The sequence below is a fragment of the Leucoraja erinacea genome, chromosome 1, assembly GCF_028641065.1.
Source record: "Leucoraja erinacea ecotype New England chromosome 1, Leri_hhj_1, whole genome shotgun sequence".
Classification (NCBI taxonomy): Eukaryota; Metazoa; Chordata; class Chondrichthyes; order Rajiformes; family Rajidae; genus Leucoraja; species Leucoraja erinaceus.
Window position 1 is genome coordinate 67,085,794 of NC_073377.1, and position 16,069 is coordinate 67,101,862.

The window sequence follows — 16,069 nt, forward strand, 5'->3', positions numbered from 1 at the left end:
GAACACCCAGGTCTCATTGCATTTCCCTTTTTCCTAATCTGACACCATTGAGATAACAATCTGCCCCCTTGTTCTTGCCACAAAGTAGATAACCTCACATGTATCTACTTTATACTGCATCTGACATGCATCTGCCCACTAACTCAACCTGTCCAAGTCACCCTGCAACATCCGAGCAAACTCTTCGCAGTTCACACTGCCACCCCGCTTTGTGTCATCTGCAAATTTGCTTGCGTTACTTTTAATCCCATCATCTAAATCATTAATATATGTATTATATATTGTAAGTAGTTGCGGCCCCAGCATCGAGTCTTGCGGCACTGCGCTCGCCACTACCTGCCATTCTGACAGGGACCCGTTTATTCCTACTCTTTGTTTCCTATCTGCCAACCAATTCTTTATCCATGTCAATACCCTACCCCCAAAACCATGTGCTCTAATTTTGCCCACTAAACTCCTGTGTGGGATCTTATCAAAGGCTTTGTGAAAGTCCAGATATACCACATCCACTGGCTTTCCTACATAGAAACATAGAAAATAGGTGCAGGAGGAGGCCATTCGGCCCTTCGAGCCAGCACCGCCATTCATTGTGATCATGGCTGATCGTCCCCTATCAATAAACCATGCCTGTCTTCTCCCCATATCCCCTGACTCCACTAGCCCCTAGAGCTCTAACTCTCTCTTAAATACATCCAGTGACGGCCTCCACTGCCCTCTGTGGCAGGGAATTCCATAAATTCACACCTCTCTGGGTGAAAAAGTTTTTTCTCACCTCAGTCTTAAATGACCTCCCCTTTATTCTAAGACTGTGGCCCCTGTTTATGGACTCGCCCAACATTGGGAACATGTTTCCTGCATCTAGCTTGGCCAGTCCTTTTAAATTTTTATATGTTTCTTTAAGATATCCCCACATCTTTCTAAACTCCAGTGAATACAAGCCTAGTCTTTTCAATCTTTCCTCATATGACAGTCGTGCCATCCCAGGAATCAATCTAGTGAGCACTGCCTCAATCACAAGGATGTCCTTCCTCAAATTAGGAGACCAAAACTGTACACAATACTCCAGATGTGGTCTCACCAGAGGTCTATACAACTCCAGAAGAACCTCTTTATTCCTAAACTGAAATCCTCTTGTTATGAAGGCCAACATTCCATTAGCTTTCTTCACTGTCTGCTGCACCTGTAAGCCAACTTTCAGTGACCGGTGTACAAGGACAAGGTCTCGCTGTACCTCCCCCTTACATAACCTAACCCCATTGAGATAATAATCTGCCCCCTTGTTTTTGCCACCAAAGTGGATAAACTCACATTTATCTATATTATACTGCATCTGCCACGCATCTGCCCACTCACTCAACTTGTCCAGGTCACCCTGCAACCTCCTAACATCCTCTTCACAGTTCACACTGCCACGCAGCTTTGTGTCATCCGCAAACTTGCTAGTGTTGCTCCTAATTCCCTCTTCCGTATCATTAATATATATTGTAAACAGTTGCGGCCCCAACACCGAGCCTTGTGGCACTCCATTCGCCACTGCCTGCCATTCTGAAAAGGACCCGTTCACTCCTACTCTTTGCTTCCTGTCTGCCAACCAATTTTCTATCCATGTCAACACCCTACCCCCAATACCATGTGCCCTAATTTTAGTCACCAGTCTCCTGTGCAGGACTTTATCAAAGGCTTTCTGAAAGTCTAGATACATTACAACCACTGGCACCCCTTCATCCATTTTACTTGTCACATCCTCAAAAAATTCCAGAAGATTAGTTGAGCATGATTTCCCTTTCATAATTCCATGTTGACCTGGACTAATCCTTTTACTGCTATCCAAATGCCCCATTATTACCTCTTTAATAATTGACTCCAGCATCTTTCCCACCACCGAAGTCAGGCTAACTGGTCTGTAATTCCCCGTTTTCTCTCTCGCTCCTTTCTTGAAAAGTGGGATAACATTAGCTATCCTCCAATCAACAGGAACTGATCCTGAATCTATTGAACATTGGAAAATTATCACCAATGCATCCACTATTTCTAGAGCCACCTCCCTGAGGACCCTGGGATGCAGACCATCAGGTCCAGGGGATTTATCATCCTTCAGTCCCATTAGCCTACCCAATACTATTTCTCGCCTAATGGAAATTTATTTCAGTTCCTCTACCCCCTTAGATCCTCTGTCCTCCTACTCCCTTTAGAATCTTTCTTCCTTTGTGGAATGAAATTAACCTGCGTCTTCCGGACATCCATTTTACTTGTCACATCCTCAAAAAATTTGACAAGATTAGCCAAGCAGGATTTCCCCTTCATAAATCCATGCTGACTTGGACCATTCCTTTTACTACTATCCAAATGCACCGTTATTACTTATTTAATAATTGACCAGCATCTTCCCCACCACCGAAGTCAGGCTAGCTGGTCTATAATTTCCTGTTTTCTCTCTCGCTCCTTTCTTGAAAAGTGGGATAACATTAGTTATCCTCCAATCCACAGGAACTGATCCAGAATCTATAAAACATTGGAAAATGATCACCAATGCGTCCACAATTTCTAGAGCCACCTCCTTGAGAACCTTGGCATGCAGACTATCAGGCCCTGCGGATTTATCAGCCGTCAGTCCCATCAGTCTACCAAATACTATTTCTCGCCTAATGCAATTTTTTTTCAGTCTCGCTGTCTCCCTAGATCCTCTGTCCTCTAGTACATCTGACAGATTGTTTGTGTCTTCCTTAATGAAGACGGAACCAAAGTACCCGTTCAACTCTTCTGCCATTTCCTTGTTCCCCATAATAATTTCACCCGTTTCTGCCTTCAAGGGACCCACATTTGTCTTTAGAATAGAATAGAATAGAATAGAATAAGGGACCCACATTTGTCTTTACTAATCTTTTTCTCTTAACATACCTAATATCCTTCTTTATATTCTTGGCCTGCTTACCCTCATACTTCATCTTTTCACCCCGTTTGCCCGTGTGAGTCTAATTTCTGATGTACTTGGGTTTGATGAAGACAGAAGCCATCAAGAACCCAATCTTTTTGCCATCCTGTTGTAAGCCTAAAGAAATTCTGGCAAATTTAGTTCTAATTTGCCTTGAGCTGTGTATGACCTGTACAGGAACTGTCATTAATTATGTAAAGCAATACCTGAGGGGTTATTGAACTAGATGTTGTGATTGAGTCAAATTAGATGATTTAGCTATCCCCTGCAGCTATGCAATGAAATATTATTAACCATCACAGTTTAAATAGTAATACGTATTTTAAGAAAACAATGGAAAAAAAGAAAAGTTATACCTTGTAAATTGTTTTTATAAACATGCTACCTTGTTGATTTGGCTTTGTAGCTTAATTAAAAACCTTAAGGTTTCAGTTTCAAATGACATAAAACATATATTCAATCTACTGTTGCTGTACATATAAATTAGATCTGGGTTGATTATGGTCACATTAGGAGCTATTGTAATTTCATTATCCAAAGTTATCGTCCAACAATCATTATTCTTTGTGGTTAATCAATACCTTTCGATTTTCTTTTAAATAGAAATAAGAAACAATGAATTGATAATGCCAAAATATCATCCGAAGTTCTGGGCAGATGGATCATGGCAGTGTTGTAGGCAAGCAGATAAACTTGCTCCAGGCTGTGAGGAATATAACCTCTTCGGTGATAGTAAGTATTGGGCGTCTCGTGTTTGATAATAAGGCTGTGATATTTGACATTGAGGAAAATGTCATTGCTTTCTTGGAAAAGGATGTGTTATTCAAGCTACATATTCTGTTATTAGTCATGCTCTATATTGCTGTTTACGTGCATCTAATAGATCTAGGTGAAAAGGCACTGGGTTAAACATTCATGACATTCAATAAAATCACTCAGAAAATTTATATATACTTATATATAATTTTGCTGGACAATTGAAAAGATGCAATTCCCTGTTGAAGCTGAGCTAACACTGTAAATTGGATGCAATGAGCCATTCCATGTTATGCTTGTGATATGGCAATTTTTGTTCCATTTTTTCTGAGTCTGAGTCCAAAAGGAATGATGTGCAAGCAGACAGCCCTCAAGTTCAAGTGTCATGTGTCATGTTTCCCTGTATAGGACAATGAAATTCTTGCTTTGCTTCAGCACACAGAACATAGTAGGCATTTACTACAAAACAGATAAGTGTGTCCATATACCATAATATAAAAGTGTGTCCATATACCACAAGCTAGTCCCTGGCCATAAATCCAGGGACTAGCTTGAAATAGAAGTCTGACTTTATCAGAAAAATATTGTTCAAGCTGCTGGCAGTTTATGCTTTCATTTTAAACATTGTTTTACCACTTGTTATGAGGTGAATCCTGAGTGAGGATTAATGGTGTGGGACAGCTGACTTTAAATCACTAGGCACAACTGCTGAATGAACTTGCCATTAGTTTTCAGTTGCTCTTAAGCCCTCAGTAGTGGAAGAATTCTGGATTAGGTGATATTAGCTACGGGGAGAAGTTAGATTGTTTTCTTTAGAACGCCAGAGTTTACAGGGAGAGCTGATAGAAGTAAATAAAATTATGAGATGCATAGATAGGATAGGCGGTCAGAATCTATTTTCCAGAATGGAAATATTAAATACTAGAGGGCATAGCTTTAAGGTGAGAGGGGCAAAGTTTAAAGAAGATGGCCAAGGCAACCTTTTTACATAGTGTTGAGTGTCTGGAACGTGTTGCTGTGTTGGTTGAGGCAGATATGTTGGTAGCATTTTTGGATTTGCATAAGGATATGCAGGGAATGCAGGGATATGGGTTATGTGCAGGTAGATAAGTGATGGTCTGAGCACAGATGCTATGGGCCAAAGGGCTTGTTCTTGTGCTGTGCTCTTCTATGTTCTATCAGGGCTGGCCTCACATCATCCTTGTATGTTACCATCAGCTTACTGTAGGGGACCTGACACAGGCTCATCAGGTTCCTCATTCCCATTGTTCAAAACCCACTGCCTTTTTTAGATGACAAAATGGGACACCTGGTAATTGTTCTATTTCAGACTAGATTATTATAGTGCCACTCTGTCAGGCATTGTCAGATTAATATTCTATTGTTACATAAATATTATTTTTCAATGTATTTTCACTTTTGATCTAAGGATGTATTCGTGAAATCTAATCATGATTCTTTTTATGAAAATTCACCTACTGTTGTTGATGATAGCATGATCATGTAAATATGATATTGTGCATTCTGTCAAATGTTTGGTCGGTAGTTTTAGTGCTTAGTGAGTCAGAAGTAGTCAAGCTACAAGCATTTATAATGAATGGTGAATTAATTATTTTGAGTGGGAATTTCATTGAGAATAGCTGCACTAACATAAGGAACATTTTTCAATTTATGAACCAAAGTGTTCTTTATAGTCTTCTGCTAGAGATTGCGTCAATACTGAAAACAATGTATTCTCTTTTTAGTTACACGTAAACCACTTCCACCAACGCCTGATGATGTGGTAAGAAATGACAAAATGTCACGTCTACAGTAAATTCATTATTGCAAGCATTACTTTTTGAATGTTCTCTCACTGTGGTATAAACTTTCAAATCGTCGATGCTCAATATAGCAGATGGAAATGATTAAAAAGTACTGGCAAGTGGTTCCAGCAATTTTTGCAGACCAACTCTAATAATTGAGTTATTATAGCACTGGCCTATCATTAAGTGGCAAAGAAAAATAAGGGCAGGAGTATTCCTTTTGTGTAAGAAAGAACTGCAGATGCTGGTTTAAATCAAAGGTGGACACAAATTGCTGGAGTAACTCAGTGGGACAGGCAGCATCCATGGAGAGAAGGAATGGGTGACGTTTTGGGTCGAGACCCTTCTTCAGTGTATTCCTTTTGTGTTTGCGTAGGCACTGATGATGATCATGGATCACTGACGCTTCCATGTTTTCCGATGATATTAAACAGGGGTGGGATTGAGAATTGCGAGGGGCTTCATACCAAATTTATTGAGCAGGCAAATACATACCTCGCAGGAAAAAAAATAAAGGCAGGTTTTTAGCGGATGCAGAAACGACAACCAAGTTTTCTGATCTGATTTATTTACACAATCGCTCCTTGTCAAACGGGTCTCTGCACACACGTCTGATCACAACGGTGGTCAGCAAAACAACTGTGGCGCAAAAGCGAAACCGCGTGAAAACAGCAGTCCCTCCCGAGTCACATGAATGCTGCTTCTGAACACCGGGTTCGATACATGGCCCCCCCTCAGAATCCGTGGTATGGAAACGCACGGGTAACAGGACGATTTGACCGGAACGCGTAGTCTGAGGTCGCGGGGCGAGCTTAATATTTGGGCCGGCAAAACAGAACCGGAGGGACGCGACAAACACGAACGAGGGACGGGCGTAACAGAGGGGACCGGTGAAACATGACCGGGGGTAACGGGTGCAGAGGGCGGCAAAGCGGCCGGTGTACGCCCTCTACGCCGTGGAGTAGCCACTGTTACCGGGCTATCCTCATCGATGTGAGCTGGCTTAAGGCGGCTGATGGAGACGAACTCCTCCCTGCCACCCATGTCCAACGTGAACGTCGAGGTACCAGTCTTTAACACCTTCGATGGTCCTTCGTACACCCGCTGTAACGGCGAGCGATGAGCATCCCTACGAAGGAAAACATAAGCACAATCCCGTAACATAGTAGGCACATGCACCGCGGATGACCCATGGCGGGAAGTGGGATCTGGGACCAACACGCGCGCTTGCTCGAGATGGTCAGCTAGCACCGCCGAAGCCGGGACCTCCTGATCACGGGTGGTGGATAAAATATCCCCAGGTACCCGCAAAACCGAGCCATAAACCAGCTCGGCCGAGGAGGCGTCGAGGTCTTCCTTAGGCGTAGTTCTGATGCCCAGGAGAACCCAGGGCAACTGGTCAACCCAATCGGGGCTGGTGAGCCGAGCTTTCAAGTTGTCTGTGAAAACGCTCGACTAAACCATTCGCCTCCGGATGCTGCGCGGTGGTCAGGTGCAGCTTCGCGCTGTACAGCTGCACCATACCACACCACAGGGAGGACGTGAACTGGGCCCCACGATCGGTAGTGATATCTGAAGGGACCCAGAACGGGCGATCCAATTGGAGATAATTGCGCGGACACAAGCCTCAGCGGAGGTATCAGTTAACGGTATTGTCTCCGCCCACCTGGTGAACCTGTCCACGATAGTAAGTGAGTGGCCCCACGCGAACACGGCAAGGGACCTACCAGGCAAACATGGATGTGCAGGAACCTGCCGTCTGGAACAGCAAAATCCTGCACGGGCGGGCGCACATGCCTCTGCACTTTGGAAGTCTGATGGGGATACAAGCGCGGGCCCATGCTGCAACCTGCTTTCGTAACCCGTGCCAGACGAACTTGGAAGCAACCAAGGCAGAGGTGGCGCGAATGGACGGGTGAGCGAGGCTGTGGATGGTGTCGAAAATCCGACACCTCCAGGCAATCGGGACAATCCGACGGGCTTTACCCGTTGAGATATCGCAAATGACTCGCATGCCTGCGGCGCCACAAGGCACCTCAGTCAGCTTGAGACCCGATTCAGCATTGCGATAACCCTCCATGCCGGCGTCGGCCCGCATAATCCACACCGAGGTTTAAAACGGAAACCTCAGGGGCTGTCGGAAGGGATAGCGTGTCGACCACAACGTTCAGCTTCCCCACCACATGCCGAATGTTAGACGTGAACTCGGATATGTAGGCGAGGTGCCGCTGTTGCCTAGCAGACCAGGGGTCGGACACCTTATTTAAAGCGAACGTGAGCGGCTTGTGGTCCTTGAATGCAGTAAACGCGCGGCCCTCTAGGAAATAACTGAAATGTCGGATCACTAGGTAAAGCGCGAGGCACTCCTGATCGAAAGTGCCGTACTTGATCTCCGGGACCCGCAGCTGCCTGCTGAAAATCGCCAGCGGCAGCCAGCGGTTACCTACCTGCTGTTCGAGGACAGCACCCACCACGATGTCCGACGCATCCACGGTGAGAGCTGTGAGGGCTGATGCCCTAATAATAATAATAATAATAATAATAAATTTTATTTATGGGCGCCTTTCACGAGTCGCAAGGACACCTTACAAAAATTTAGCAGGTAGCGGAAAAACATGTAAGGGGGATGAAATAAATAGTAGAGACATGACTAGTACACAAAGTAAAGACAGAATACAATTCAAAACACAATATGAGGCAATTAATGCACAGATGAAAAGGGAGGGGGACTTGGGGTACGGACAGGCAGAGGTGAAGAGATGGGTCTTGAGGCGGGACTGGAAGATGGTGAGGGACACGGAATTGCGGATCAGTTGGGGGAGGGAGTTCCAGAGCCTGGGAGCTGCCCTGGAGAAGGCTCTGCCCCAAAACTGCGGAGGTTGGACTTGTGGATGGAGAGGAGACCGGCTGATGTGGATCTGAGGGACCGTGAGGGTTGGTAGGGGGAGAGGAGGTCAGTGAGATATGGAGGGGCCAGATGGTGGAGGGCTTTGTAGGTGAGGATCAGGATTTTGTAGGTGATCCGGTGGGAGATGGGAAGCCAGTGAAGTTGTTTGTGGTGTGGAGTGATGTGATGCCAGGATTTGGCGTGGGTGATGAGTTGGGCGGCTGCGTTCTGGACCTAGGGTGCACCAGCATGGTGGCATTGGCCAGCGCGGTCTTAGCTACCTTGAAAGTTATCCCTGCCTCCTTGGACCAAACCAGGTCCTTGGGCTTGCCGGCCAGACATTGGAACAACGGCCGCATGATGGCGGCTGCTGACGGGACGAGTCGGTGGAAGAAATTGACCATTCCAATGAATTCCTGCAGGCCCTTGACGGACAGTGGCCTTGGGAAGCGACGGATTGTGTCGACATTCTCAGGCAGCGGTTGCGCGCCTTGTCAGGTTATGCTGTGACCTAAAAAGGAGGGAGCGCAATCCAAACTGGCACTTGGCGGGGTTGATCACCAACCCGTGCTTACGCAGCCGTTCGAAGAGCAGGCGGAGGTGTTTAACATGTTCAGCCTGCTAGCTGCTGGCTACCAGAATATCATCGAGATAGATGAATATGAACGGCAAACCCCGCCCGACCTGATCCATTAGCCTTTGGAATGCTTGAGCGGCATTCTTCAGGCCAAAAGGCATTCTTAGCCATTCGAAAAGGCCGTAAGGGGTAATGGTGGCCGTCTTAGGGACGTCATCGGGATGGACCGATATCTGATTATACCCGCGGACCAGGTCGACCTTCGAGAACAAGGCGGCTCCCTCCAAATGAGTCGAGAAATCTTGGATGTTCAGGACTGGGTACCGATCTGCTGTGGTTACCGTGTTTAGACGCCTGTAATCACCGCAAGGTCTCCATCTCCCGGACGCTTTGGGCACCATATGCAAAGGGGCAGCCCAAGGGCTATCCGACCGCCAGACAATCCCCATGTCTTCCAAGATCTTGAACTCGTCTCGTCTCGTGCAATGCGCAGTGGGCCCTCGGTGGGAATGCTTTTTTTCGGCAACTTCTCCTGCCCGAGTTGCGGGGTTGAAAATGATCTGGAGCGGGGCCTTGCATCGCCCGGCGCGGCTTTAATGGCCGCGGGGACTTGCTAGTGCCCGCGGGGGGCTCCAACATCAAGATCCGGAGCATAGCCTAAGCTATTTCACTTGTGAGGCCCCCGACAGCCCCGACTTGTGAAGTGTTTTAAGGCAGCAACTCTACCACGGCGCCACTGGAATCTCCACGTCCCATCCACTATCTCATCCCGTCCAGATCTTATCCTTGTGAATGCTGGTTATAGCATCCGTTAGTTTTTCTTCCACTAACCTATACCTCTCTGCACCGCTCAAGTCATAGAGTCATGCAGCATGGAAATTGGCCCCTCAGCCCAACTCGCCCATGCGTCCAACATGTCCATGCCTAATCCTTGGGATATGGAGCAGAGGGGAATATACACCTGTGATGGGGGAGTCCAGGGATTGGGGACTTGGGGGAGGGGAGGTGGGACGGAAAGTTCCAGATTTGGGACTGGAAGCAATTGCGAGGATCGGGAGCAGAAAGATATTCCCTGTCGATAGTCAACCATGAGTCAGCAGAGTGTAATTCAACGGGAAAAAAAGACTCAAAAAGTGCTGGATTAACTCAGCGGGTCAGTCAGCATCTCTGGAGAAGCTGCTTGCTTCCCATATGCCTCAATTCCATTAGTGCTAAGAACTATATTTAACTCTCTTGAACACATCCGGTGAATTGGCCTTCTCGGTGGGGCAGCGAGGTTCGACGGGTCCGGTGAGGCAGCGAGATGAGTAGGCCCCCCTAGATCTCGAGGCCCTAAGCTTAAACTTGTCTAGCTTATACATAAATCCGGCCCTGCTTCAGGAGCTGAAAGGAAAATCTTTGTGTGGAGCCAGGAGATGTGTGTTGCATGCACAATCCATAATTTGCTTTAGGGAAATGTACAGTGAAAGTCTTGACTGTGTGTGTAACGGGGAGGAAGCATTGGGAAATTGATGAACATTAAGGTGGACAATTCCCCAGTGCAGGATGAGGTCTATCCCTGGGTGTTATGGGACACATAAAAATGTAAACATAAATTTTGTGAGAGAAAATGTTTATTCCATAGGCCAGATTTTTGGGTGTGATTTGTGAATTCCGGAAGTGCACATTTCAGTTACTCAAACTGCTGTAAGGTGGGGGTCACTTGTAATTGCATCAATGCCATTCCCTCACTTATTTCCCTGTAACACATTCATACTTGTATGCCTAAGAAATTCACCCTGCTTCTGCTACCATAAGGAATTATTCACAATAGCCAATCAACCTACTGACCAACATGTGTCTAGGATGCGGGACAAAAGCAGAGCACTTGGAGGAAACAGGCACAGGGAGAGCATGCAAACTCAATCAGCAATAGAGGACAGAGTCAAAATGAGATAGGTAGACAAAAGTGCTGGCGAAACTCAGCGGGTGCGGCAGCATCTATGGAGCGAAGGAAATCTTGCTGTGCCTCGGTGCTGCCCTCTGCAGCAATCTTTCAGTATTGGCAAGATTTTCACTTTTATTTTAGTGTTTGTTCTGATTTTGCCATCAGTGATGCAGCCATTCCAGGCCTGTTGCAACCTTCTCCACTGAAATCAAGCTGAAACCATTAGAAATTACAGGTTACATGAAATAGTCCTTGAAAATACCATGCATATCTTGTACTTCAAGTAAGTTTTTAAAAGTATTCTAATCTATGATTTTCCCTTTTAAAAAGCATAATAATTTTGCATTTATATGTTCTCAGCAAGAGTTTGTCCAAGACATGACATTTTATGGGTTGTTTTTTTAAAGTTTTGACATTTCACTTCTTATTAGAAGCTTGTTTATGTTTCAGTTTTTATAGAAACATAGAAAATAGGTGCTGGAGTAGGCCATTTGGCCCTTTGAGCCAGCACTGCCATTCAATATGATCATGGCTGATCATCCAAAATCAGTACCCTGTTCCTGCTTTTTCCCCATATCCCTTGATTCCATCAGCCTTAAGGGCTAAATCTAACTTTCTCCTAAAAACATCCAGTGAATTGGCCTCCACTGCCTTCTGTGGCAGAGAATTCCACAGATTCACAACTCTCTGGCTATAAAATGTTTTCCTCATCTCAGTCCTAAATGACTTGCCCCTTATTCTTAAATGACTATTATACATAGATTAAATTAAAAAAGTTAATATTACATTGATTCCTAGTTTTTTTTTCGATGAGAGTTCTCATCCAGCTTGATGGTATCGCAACAGTGAAATGTTTGGAATCTCGATGAACTGAACTCTTACTAATTGTCGGTGTCAGAAAAGGCAACGTTCCTACCATTGTTGACGGAAACAAACATGTTTCCTGGACAGCAGGAAGTGCTTTTTTTCTAGGTTGACTCTGGTTCTGCAGCATTATGGTTATTAGAATGTCATCAGAAATTCTCCTGTAACCTTTAGTTATAAATGTTAAACGGGTGTAGTCATTTTTAGTTGGAACAACATTATCCAGTGAAATTCTGATAATCAGGCTCATTCAGGACTTTGGTGGCCGCAGATTTGCTGATTTTTCTGGCCTGTTGGATTGTACTCTTATTAATATCCCCACGCAATTTTTTGGTGGTGATGCACAATATTATAGCCTCCCAGTTAAAGAGAGGACTAGAAATTGGATCATCGTCAGTTTAAAGACTGGCTGGAAATGGGGACCTTTGTGAGTCAAGAATGTTTAATTGGCATATCTACCAGCAACGGAACAATAACATTCTTACTTGCAGCAGGACAACAGGCCTGTAAACACAATACACATCGATAATATATACTAAACTAAAACTCAATAAATTAATATACACAATAAATGAATACCCCCACATAATATCCCCATAATAATTAAGCCAGTTAGAAGGTCTTATTAATATGGCAAAAATTGTGTTGACATAGCTTCTGAATTTTCTTCGACTAATACTTTGAGTCTGATTTTTCACTTCATATGATATAAACCTCATTCAGAATAGATAATCATTCTCCATTTGTGTCTTCCATTTAGATGCTCCTATCATCTTGCAACTATCTTTTCTAACTAAATGTACATTCCTATTTTACCTCCTTTTATTCTGAGCTGTTTTAAAGAAATGAATTCAGGATTATACCCAGAATGTAATGTTTGTTCTAATGAGGTGATATTTATAAATATGATGGTGACAAAGCCTCAGATATATTTTTGGTTATTCCACCAGAGGTGCCGCATCATTGGCAGCCCCGCCAACAGTCTGTTTGTTTTTCGTCTTTTAAAGTTTTTTTTTAGTGTGTGTTAAAAGTTTGTGTAAATGTTCTCCGGTTTGTTTTATGGTGGGGGGGGAGGGAGAAACTTTTTTTCAGTTTCTCTCCTTGCCGGAGATGCGATTATTTTCCGGATCGTATCTCCGGTCACTGCGGCCTACCATCGATGGAGCTGGAGGCCTCCTCGGACTGACCTTGAGCCCCACCGTGGGGCGTGGAGTTAACATCAGAGCCAATCCCTTGCCTGGGATCGCTCCAACCGCGGCGTGCGGACACCATCAAGAGCTTGCAGTCTGAGGAGTGGCTAGTCAGGAACTCCCAACGACGCAAAGGTTCGACCAGCCCCGACCCGGGCTCCGATCGCCAGCATGGTGGAGCTGACATCCCCCCCCCCCCCGATGCAGGAGCTGATCGCCCCCATGCGGAGGGCTCGAGGCCAATGAAGGGAAGAGATTTGAACTTTTTTTTCACCTTCCATCACAGTGAGGAATGTGGAGGAGTCACTGTGGTGGATGTTTAGGTTAAAATGTGTTTTGTGTGTTCCGTTGCTTTTTATTTGTATGACTGACTTGGCAAATGAAATTCCTCGTATGATGCAAAACATACTTGGCTAATAAAGTATTATTGTGATTGTGATTGTGAAAATGTAAAAATGGGCATTAATAAAGCAAACATATTAAACATTTGGCTCCAGTTGATAAGTATGAATACCCACATTTGCGTGGAGCTGCCAGAACAGTTCAACCTGCCCCATTAAATGGAATGGGAGAGTGGTAACAGGTGCCAGAGAGTGTGGACATCATTGATGAGTTGAAAGGGAGCACAGGAACCGGGGTCCAGGGAACCTGCATGTAGTATGGTAAATATGGTAAAGACACCGAGTTATCAAAGGGTAATAGAGTATCAGAGTTTTACTATACTTGGCTGGATTGGTTATAATTGACATGTAAGATGGAGCTCAGTTTAAGAATTGCATTGTCAGATTACATTCAGTCAATTTGTATTTCCATTACTGACTGACTCTATTAAGTTCTATGGTATCAGTGAGAAAGCTTCTGACTAAATTGTTCAAGATTGTTGTGCAGTAAATCATTATTGATCAATTTCAATGTGGCTTTTCTTGCATTCATATAATCTTGGATGCTTTGTGCTCCAGTGGCCAATTTTGTTAGTTCAATCAGAGCTATATTTTTATCTTTTTCTAGTTTCATTACTTTGGCAAAATATTTACTCCATCATGCAAATTAATATTGAGACTGTCTTATTAATATGGCAAATATTGTGTTGGTGTCTTCTGAATGTTTTTAGTTTAATCTTTTGAGTCTAATTCTTCACTTCAGATGATATAAAACTCATCCAGAATAGACTCGACCGCATGTATTAATTCTCCTCCATCGAGAAGCTCCTATCATTTATTTTTCTCCACTTTTATTCTGAACTTTTTGAAAGAAATGTAGCTAATTCAGGATTATACACAAACTTTATTTTTGTTGTAATTAGGTGATATTTATGCGTGTGATAGTGACAAAGCCTTGGGTTTATTTTAGCTAAAGGGTGAAACCAGGTATTAATAAAGCAGGTGTATAAAAAAATGCCAAAGCAAAGTAAACCCATTCATTAAGCATCAATTGAATTTGCCTGGAATTGCCATCTAACCAACTATGGCTATTTGATTTTGCCATGATATAGGAACACTAAAGCCTAAAAAAAACAACATTTTTTTATAGAGCCACGTAGAAACATAGAAAATAGGTACAGGAGTAGGCCATCTGGCCCTTCGAGCCAGCACCACCATTCAATATGATCATGGCTGATCATCCAAAATCAGTACCTCATTCCTGCTTTTTCCCCATATCCATTGATTCCTTTAGCCCTAGGAGCTAAATCTAACTATCTCTTGAAAACCTATAGCCTAAGGTTTGACGGCTAAAGAGAAAACAGAACTGAGTTGAAGTTCAAGAATTTGTACATGCTAGAGATTTATAAAAGCACCCAAATATTTTTCTACTTTTAGAATCCTGGTGAGGGAAAATCTTTCTTGACCAGACATGTTCATGTGTTAAATGCTGCTTCTATATTTAAGTACAAACTTGGCAATTGAATGTAAAATGAGGCTGATGATTTTCATAGCATTTGATCCATGGAAGTTACTTTTCATTGTATAATATTCTGCCTTTATTCCCATCATAATTCAACAGCTACGTAACAATCTCACAGGAACTCTTCATAAGTCCCCATCACACTTACCACAAGATGAAGAAACAGAGGAGGAAGAAGAAGCTGAAGTGGTTCTTGCAATGTATGATTTTGAAGCATTGGAAGCTCACGATTTAAGTCTAGTTAAGGGAGAAGAATATGAGCTTCTAACAAAATCTGATGTAAATTGGTGGAGAGCAAAAGATAAAAATGGGTAAGTGGCTTCTACTGGCTCATTTAACTTGAACCCAGTGTATTTTGAATGTAGGATGTGACTTGAACGTAACAGTTCTACATTTAAATGTTAATTTATATGGTTCCATTCCCATTATAAAACTGTTTAGCATTATATACATTTCTGGTGTTCATCTATACCTGAACCATTCTGCGTTTTCAAGTTATTTTGGGAGAGTAGGTTCCAGAATTCAATATCTGTGTTATTTTATTTTTGCTAAGTTTAGTTTAGAGAGATACAGCATGGAAATGGGTGCTTTGGTGTACCTAGTCCACGCTGACCATTGATCATATGTTCATGCTAGGTTCATATTGTCCCAATTTCACATCCATTCCCTACATATTAGGAGGAAGTTTTACAAAAGCCAATTAAGCTACAAACGCTCACTTCTTTAAGATGTTGGCGGAAACTGGAGCACCCAGAGGAAAACTATGTCAGGTCGCAGAGAGAGCGTGTAAACGCCACATGGGCAGTACCTGAAGTCAGGATTGAATTTTGGTCTCTGGCACAGTGAGGCAACAGCTCTACCACCAGTGCCACCGTGCCACCTAAATTTACCATTGTGCAATAGTTTTAAAGAGGTACAGTGTTGTTGGAAATTGGGATGACCCAGGATGGAATAATTTAGCATGTAACGGTGGGTGGCTTAGTGGCCATCAGGGTGCTTGTTCTTTTTTTTTTTGGCAGAAGATTCATCCACTACAGTATTTATTTTCTGACAAATATCTTTTGCAAATAATGTTAACATTTACACAGTGGCTGTAATCATCGAGATCCTCTGTGGCCTCCTGCATTCTGCTACCCAGGTTTCTTGTGAGCACTCTCCCAGAACCCTCTTTCATGGCTTGTGGATCCATTGATCCACAACGTTGCCCTGTAATTTGAAGTGTTGGTCAT

At 43.7% G+C, this 16,069-nt stretch overlaps 1 protein-coding gene across 4 annotated transcripts in view; it reads left to right on the forward strand.

The window, feature by feature from the left end:
- tec (tec protein tyrosine kinase) overlaps positions 1-16,069 on the forward strand; it is a 116,748-nt gene that overhangs the window by 67,443 nt on the left and 33,236 nt on the right. For all 4 annotated transcript variants that reach the window (XM_055636585.1, XM_055636602.1, XM_055636594.1 and 1 more), the window contains 3 exons: positions 3,536-3,664; positions 5,434-5,471; positions 14,940-15,151. In XM_055636585.1, coding sequence (XP_055492560.1) covers positions 3,536-3,664; positions 5,434-5,471; positions 14,940-15,151 — 379 coding nt within the window. The remainder of the gene's footprint in view (positions 1-3,535; positions 3,665-5,433; positions 5,472-14,939; positions 15,152-16,069) is intronic.